The 8,160-nt window shown below is 41.7% G+C and overlaps 1 protein-coding gene and 1 non-coding gene across 3 annotated transcripts in view; one reads left to right on the plus strand and one right to left on the minus strand.

The window, feature by feature from the left end:
* Nucleotides 1-676: 676 nt before the first annotated feature.
* The window catches only part of dpysl5a (dihydropyrimidinase like 5a), an 11,913-nt gene continuing 4,429 nt past the window's right edge, over nt 677-8,160 (minus strand). For both annotated transcript variants that reach the window (XM_031847378.1, XM_031847377.1), the window contains exons 3-13: nt 6,992-7,150; nt 6,247-6,426; nt 6,026-6,094; nt 5,847-5,891; nt 5,661-5,736; nt 5,324-5,480; nt 5,086-5,227; nt 4,698-4,840; nt 4,357-4,564; nt 3,363-3,531; nt 677-2,416 (exon numbers count right to left, since the gene is read on the minus strand). In XM_031847378.1, the coding sequence (XP_031703238.1) occupies nt 2,331-2,416; nt 3,363-3,531; nt 4,357-4,564; nt 4,698-4,840; nt 5,086-5,227; nt 5,324-5,480; nt 5,661-5,736; nt 5,847-5,891; nt 6,026-6,094; nt 6,247-6,426; nt 6,992-7,150 (1,434 nt within the window). In that variant the 3' untranslated portion in view covers nt 677-2,330. The remainder of the gene's footprint in view (nt 2,417-3,362; nt 3,532-4,356; nt 4,565-4,697; nt 4,841-5,085; nt 5,228-5,323; nt 5,481-5,660; nt 5,737-5,846; nt 5,892-6,025; nt 6,095-6,246; nt 6,427-6,991; nt 7,151-8,160) is intronic.
* trnaw-cca (transfer RNA tryptophan (anticodon CCA)) lies at nt 3,852-3,923 on the plus strand. The gene has a single exon. It is a non-coding gene; the product is annotated as a tRNA-Trp (tRNA).

The following is an 8,160-nucleotide window of genomic DNA, read 5'->3' on the forward strand; positions in this document are numbered from 1 at the left end:
GCTGGATTAAAAACAAATGTTGTGGAAGAAGTATTCAGTTCCTCTCCTAAAGCAAACGTGTTAGGACTAAAACTAACTATTATTTTTCATCATCAATTAATCCATAGGTTGACTCATGTGCTGCCGTCATCAGAGCACATGCAATATTTACTTACACATGCAATTCAACACAGAATGCACGTGGCTCCTTATCCGTCATTTTACTGGACTTTTGTTGCTGCTACTGATGTTTTACACACTCATTAGTTGTGTTTTATCGTAATGGTATTATACTTAATTGATTATATTTTTGTACTTTCATTGCATAGATTCTGTACTTTGTTATAGCTAATATGTATTATCCATCCATCCATGACAACTAAACGGATGTTTTCAGATGTCTAATGTCCATCTAACCCAAAGAGATTTAGTTTATAATGATATAAAACAGAAAATCCTCATGTGAGAGGTATGAATCAACTATCAAAATAGTTAGATTATTTCTCTGTTGATTGACTTATCAATTTCATTTAAGCTCTAACACTAAGAAAATAACAAGTATAATATTTCCCTCTGAAATGTAGTAAAGTAGAAGTATAAAGTAGCATAGAACTATAGTTTTGAAGCACAGTACAAGTGCAGTACTTCAGTAAATCGTACTTTCCACCACTGGTCAGTAATCAGACACAGGATTCGGTTGGAGATTTCATTGTGGTTTATTTGCACTCAAATCATGTGATAAAGAGCTGCAAGAAGAAACAAGAGATAAAGGAAGTCAATGTGACGACACATTGTTCAGCACCAGTGTACATTTGGGAGGGGGAAGACGAAACAAGATTCACTGGAGCTTCTAGATGTGAAATATGTCCCAAAAAAACCAAACAAACAATGATGCAGGACTTTTACTGTAACGTGATGCTCTTCTGAACATAAGTCTAAACATGTTAAAAATCTTGTGTGCATAAGTTTTGACAAAAACACAACAAAATCAATGACTAAATAAAAAAATATTCACAAGAACAAATATGTAACTAAAGACAAACAATAAAAAATACAGTAGTAGTATCAGTGCTTTTCTGTAGCAAGCATGCCTTCCCGTTATGATGCTGAGCTTTCAGTGGCGTACAGTGTGAAGGCGTTTGATCCCTTCAAGTATTGGCATTAATTGACTCGCATATATGCTGTTAAACGTTAGCTCTGTGGAGCATCATTTCCCCTTCTTAATTGCTTCTCAGTGGTGCGTTAGAGTCAGCGTATCTTTTGAACCCTGCCGTTTCAGACCAGTAAAAAGGGCCCACTCTAAAAGAAACGACAGCGCTCAACATGTCATGATCTGTGCCGGCAGTGTGGGACGATGCGTTTGTGGTTGTCAGTGTTCTCAGGTGAGAAAAAGGCAGTTTGGGTGAGACTTTTTGCTCTCTGTGGAAAACGGATACGATCACAAAGAATGCTGCGTAGCATGAGCAACGTAAGTGCTTATTACAGTAGTTCTAACTATGCTACCATGCACAGTACACACAGCAGAGGTTCCTTCACATTTGGTGGGGGGGGGGTGGAACAGAAGTCTATTCTGCTGTAAGGCTGTAAACATGATCTGAAATGCTAATCTGACAACGATGAACTACTGAACAAAGACCTCATTCTTACTTAGGAAAGGATTCTAACACAGTAGCATCAACCGACAACCGCACAAATAATGCAAGATAAATAATAAATAAACAAACGCATATAAAAGGTTAACTTGCATTACGATATTTCTCATCAGTTGGTCAACTATATATTTTTTAATAACTGACATATTGATGTCATGCCCACACCCTGCTAATAACTTATCCCATTTCATTCTCCATGGCTTGCGTTACAAAGACATTTGTGATATTTGTGACATTAAATCATGTAAAAAGGCATCTAAATAGTACATGATACAAGTGCAAAATCGTATTTTACAGTGAGGTAACAGAATCGCATCATAAAAACCATGACTCACCTTCATATTCCTAAAACTATCAGTAAGATTCTTCCCCTAACGTGATTCAACAGCCAAAGTAATTCATTGGCAACCCATCTTTTATTTGCTGCTTATATTTGGTTAACATTTGACCGAAATTTGGTAGCTATAACCACTTAGCAATAGTTTTTCCTTGATACATACTCCCATATTATCACAGCAAATGTTATACAGTTTAACGTTTTACAATCCTATGTAACTGTGCCAAGTTCAAAATAAAAACATGACTCCATTAACCCCACACATATTCTAAGCTTCCAGAAAGAAAAACAAGTCATCTTGCTTGGCCATATGTTTCCCTCGGGTGTCATTCTTCCGCTTCACGTGACGGCCGCCCGATTGGTTACCAGATCCCGCTGGATCTCCCTCCAGGAGGAGCGAGGATCCTGGCCGAGGATCTCTTTGGAATCTTGTCGTCGATCTGGGCACCTGGAGCAGCGGGGAACGCGATCATGTGCATGGGTTCAACAGTGAAACACGAGGAACGACTATGTCCTAGTGGTGTCTATGTGCAGCTCAATCACATAAGACAGCTTATGTTCCAGGCAGATTCAAGCAATGCAGTGTACCTCAAATCATTTATGAATACTGGCATGTATTTGGGTGTAGAGATAACATGTATGGTATAGAATCTGGCCCTCTGTTGGCTGAAGAATTATACTCAAACACTGAAAGCTGTCAACTTGCAAAATGAATCCCAAGGCACCAACGTGTTGTACATTTGATACCCAATATATTAGTAACGATTCCTCATTGGCCTAAATGTGTACTAGGGGGGTGTCCTGGTGGCCTCGGGGTTAAGGTGCTGACCATAAATAGTTTGAGTCAGCCACAGACCTCCTTACATGTCGGTCCACATCTCTCCCCTCATTTCCTCTTCTTCATAACTTCATTGTTTTCTCATCTTAAATCAATCTGTTTATGCTTTTAATTGTGCATATGTTCAATCAAACTGCTTTTGATTTGCTATCCGCGTCATTGCAATTGTTTTGTTATACAACAGCTGAGGGCGAGGGTGAGCGAGCTGTCTGTATCTGTGTATTCGCAGTGTATGTTATGTTACATAATGCTGTTTTTGTCTGTATGTGTTTTATAATTGTAGGATCCCCCACAGTAAATGAGATGCTACATCTCGAGGGGCTTTCCTTTCAATACATTCAAATTTCCTGTCAGCTCTCTACCGTCAATTCCCTCTAATTAAGACGAGAAAATACTTTCAAATATGTACTAGGCAACTCCATGTGAAAAAAGAATATGTGTAAGCCAAGCAATTAAAAAAGAAAAAGAAGCCCTTCAAATGTCTTTAAATATGGCGCCCTCGTCAGGCCAGGTAGTGTATGTCCACTGATATCTGACTGAATCTGTTGATTCTTACCAGACAGGCTGAAGCTGGACTCTTGGAGGTCCCTCAATCCCCCGTGCCGGGTGCAGGGGCGCGTCGGCGTGTCCACATCTGAAACCCCCAAATCCCTCTTTCCTGAGTTGAGCACCGCCACAACTTCACCTGTGTAGGGCTCCCGTTCCACAGCTTTCACAGCCTGGCACTGGTAGGTCAACACACATGTACACATATATTACAAATACTAATGAATACAATCAAATTAACGAACGATGTGAATGGTAAAAAAAATGAATTATTTGTTATGCTGACTTGTAAACTTGTCTAGAAAACAATTTATTGGTAAAAAAAAACTATTGAGGTAGGGGTGAACAGAGTACTAGAAGTACTCTTTTGACACCCGATAGATCAACTTTGTTGGACTACAGCTGGACTGTAAGACTCAATATCAACAATGGTGAACTCTGGCTGAGGTTTAAATCTGAGGAAGAACCAGAGTTTTCTCCTTCCAAAGTATTCATCACTGACTCTGTGGCGCAACGGTAGCGCGTCTGACTCCAGATCAGAAGGTTGCGTGTTCAAATCACGTCAGGGTCAAGATTTCTCTTTGATCACCAAAGCAATAAAACAATGATTTCAAGAGGATGAAGTACACAAAATGCTGCCAGTATTTCTGACAAATGTGCTTTGTGGAAATCTCTCCTTTGCTCATCAGAATGTAAATCCGGAGGAAAGAAGGCGGTAAATAAGGGAGGGAAGAAAGGAATAGAAGAAATAAGCAGGCGATAAAACGCACTTAAGAACACAATAAGAAAAGAGGGAATGAAAGATGAAAGACAGAAGGAGGGAGAGATGGAAAAAAGGAAACATGGAAATTTAAGAAGTAATTGGAAGGAAGGTGAAAAAGGAGGATAAGGAGGAAGAAAGAAATGGGAAAAAACAAAAGGAAATAAGGAAACTTAAAAAGGAAAGGGAGGAGGGAAAAAGGGAAAGAAAAAAGGAACGAAGGAAAGACAGTTCTGTCTGATACCTTTTCCCTCTGAACCATCTTCTTGTAGAGGTAATCTGGGAAGGTCCTCAGGGGGCAGAACTTCCCAGAACCCTCAGCACACGTGAATATGCCATTCTCATAGACCAGACGGCCACGGCTGATGGTGACCAGGGGAACGCCATGACAACGGAGACCTTCATACAGGTTTACATCTCCTCCCTGGACCTGGTTGTCCACAGAAATGGTCCTGCAGACAGAGATGGAATAAAAAAAACGTTGACCCAGTTAAATCAGGCAGAAAGTTAATCAGCTTCAGGGACTCGAGATAACAGCTGCAGTGAGGCATGCTGGTCGATGAATGGATGGATCGCGTTTCATACTTGGATCCCTCGGGGTCCCAGACCACCACATCAGCATCTGCTCCTGGGATGATCCTTCCTTTCCTGGGGTAGAGGTTGTAGATCTTGGCCGCATTTGAGCTTGTGACTGCAACGAAGCGATTCTCATCCATCTTCCCTCCAATCTGTGAATTATAACAAAGACACAGTTTATATTTGTAATCTTTAAAATAAAAAGATCTTAAATTCACACATCACAACATCTGACTGAAACAACTGATGCACCAGAAGCACGTGATTTTTGCGCCTCTACCGTCTTGTGTTTTATTTAGTTTTTAAAGTTAAAATCACGAACCACCGAAAAAGAACCAGATGTCCTGTTTGTGGAGGTTCTCTGGCAGCCAGACAGGAACAAAAGAGCTACACATACCACTCCTTTCTCCCAGATGACGCTCATGCGATCCTGAATGCCAGGAAGCCCATGGGGGATCTTTGTGAAGTCATCCTTGCCCATGGCTCTCTGGTTGATGGTGAACGGACGGTGGTCGGACCCCACCACATTCAGAGTGTCACTGCAGCCGAACAGAGTCAGATGGAAAGGCCCCATGTATTACTGCAGCGGCACAAACATCATATTACATTTAATGTGAGATTTGTTTTCCACTCACTTCCCCAGCAGGCTCATTAGGTAACTGGGAGTGTTGGGGTCCAGGCGGAGAGGAGGCACGGTAACGTGGGCGGCGGCATGGGCCCAGTCCTGGTGGTAGTACTGCATACCGTTCAGCACAGCGTGGGCTGTGGTTGTTTCACCGTGGACCACTTTACCTGCGGTTAGTACAATACGGATGCACACCGGATTAAATGATAGTGAAAAGGGGCAGAGATTAAGCAAGCAAGAGATTAAAAGATTAAGCAAGCAAACCATGACTTGTTTCAGTCTAAAACACCTGAAGCAAAACATAGCAGTGACTATTTAAAACGACTAATTACTAAAATAGGCCTTACCCTGCATCTTGGCTGTAGCTACTACATCCCCGGCAGACATACTGGAGACATTGACAAGGTAGATCGGGCAGTGGGCCTAACAGAAAGCACACATACACACAAGGCACAGCATGTAATATAGGATAACTGATCTTGTCTTTTCACATTTATGTATTTCTTCATTTGTGCTGGAGAGATCTCACTCACCCTGTTTGCGATGGTAATGGCCCTGTGAGTCGCCTCTGCTTCCAACTGTAAAGAGACAGAGGACTGTAAGAAATCCTAGTGAGATACTAAGCTAGAGGCTTGATTTATTCATTACATAAATAATATTAATACTCATGACAAGAGTCTGCATATAATAAAAGTAAACCTGGCTGTAATACCTCTTCAGGCCTGCTGATTTCAATCCCCTCTGGGCCACTGATGCCCAGGTCCAATGCTTCTTTTGCACCCTGGGAAAACACAAGATATTGCCATTAATTATGTATACAACAAATTAGTACAAAGTTCTTTAACACAAGCATTTATGATCATTTCAATTGTGTACACTACAATAGATGTAATATATCGAATGAGAAGGAATAGTGGAATGATTCCCCCTCACCTCTGCCACCAGCTCCCCATTTTCAGCATGGACTCTTGCTATAGCTCCGATGTCCTTACAGTGCTGCAGAGCCTGGAAGAGCTCGCTGTCCCTCAGCATGAACATGTCCTTATAGGCCATGAACATCTGGAAGGAATTCACTCCGTACTCCCTCACCAGCTTCTCCATCTCAGCTCGCACCTGCAGGAAGGCAAAGTGTGTAAATGAGCTCGAGCGTCTCTCAGCCTGAACCACGAATCTTTGCACAGAGAAGAATCAGATATTTATTTCATTCTTGTGGATAAGAACAGTGTAAAATATCGATTGCAAACATGAGGTTTTTAAACCAAATCGCAATAGCTACTCTCTTATGTCATGTGTTTAACAATTAAACAGCTAGAAAAAGAAGACAAAAAAACGTCTCTACCAGCCTCAATTAACCAGAATGCAACTCAACCACAAGTATGACCAAACTTTTGCTTTGTCCTTGCAAAAAAAAAACCTCTTGTTCAGCTATTGTTCACACTCATTTCCATCTTTCCACCTACACATATAAGGGGCTGAAAGAAATATGTAAACATCTGGTCTCTGGAGACCAAAAAAAGCATTCTGGGGAATTGTAGGAAGTCACTAACAGAGGTACAGCAGAATAAAGAAACATTAACGGCTGCTCGTAGCAAACCACTTAAGACTAAACGTTTTGCCATAAAAAGAAATGACTGTGGAGAAGTGATCATGTGGAGAGGTAGGCACAGTGTCGGAGTACCTTGGGTCCCCACCAAGTAACTCCCACGTGCAGAGCGTAGTCACAGCAGGCTTTGGGGTCCGCCGAGCTGCGGCACTTCTCGAAGGCTTCCAGCAGAGACTCATTCTTCTCTGGCAGAATGTGTCCGATCACCATTGTTGTGCCTCCAGCTAGAGCAGCCTGGAAGAAATGCAAACAACAGCTCTCAAGTTTCTTAAACTGGAGGAAGTAATTCTGCTATTATTATTGTGTTGTATTGTTTAATTTCTGTATTGTTTACACGTCTTTCAGTGTGTCAGTGTGTTTTAATGCCTTTGCGCCGGCGACGGCCGTGTCCCTTCCTGAAGAGGGCTGTAGTGTCGTGAGTCTTGATCAGTTTTTTATTGATTTGGACCCCGATGTATCATGTATGACAGCCTCCTGTTCCTACGATAGTCCACCACAAGCTGATATTGAATTTCAGGTGATTGTCGTTGCATTATACGAAGGTCTCTATCAGTTGTCTGTAGTCTTCTCTGAAAATAGTCTCTCAGTGAAGTCAATATAGTGATCATTTCCATTTCGCCAAAAAATACTCTTTATTAAATTCCTTCAAAGTCTTCACCACATATATTATATGAGTCTGGACAGGCACGGGGGCAAACCGCAACTTGACTGGTTGGCGGAGGCATACAAACATGAGCCGGTCATTTAAATTCATCAATTGCCATCGCAGACTAACAGGAACTGAGGTTAAATGAAATGATCATTAAACCGAGGCATTAAGGGACGTTGGCGCAGAATATATTGATTTATTAAGCCCATGAATACTGAAGGGACTGTAATCTACTGATCTACACACCTCCTGCTCGAAGAATAAAAGAAGAAGCCTCAATTGCCATTAATGCATATTTGTTATGGTTGCTGAGGGAAATATAAATCCCTCGGTAGTTAAAGCACAGGATTTACTGCCTCTCACAGCATAATAATCAAAGCAATAACAATATCTGCACTTCTTGCTTATTAACAGATTGAGATGTTTTAAACCCACACTACAATAAATCTTAATTTCCCCAACAAGTGAAAACAGAGTGTGTTTTGTGTATAAGAGTGGGCTTCACTGAGCATCTGTCAGCTGGCAATGGAGAGTGGAGTGGTGTGCAGTGGGCGGGACCACAATGGGGGGGGGGGGGGGGGGGGGGGGGGGGGGG

Source organism: Anarrhichthys ocellatus, unplaced genomic scaffold (assembly GCF_004355925.1).
Source record: "Anarrhichthys ocellatus isolate YVR2014 unplaced genomic scaffold, GSC_Weel_1.0 scaffold7, whole genome shotgun sequence".
Classification (NCBI taxonomy): domain Eukaryota; kingdom Metazoa; phylum Chordata; class Actinopteri; order Perciformes; family Anarhichadidae; genus Anarrhichthys; species Anarrhichthys ocellatus.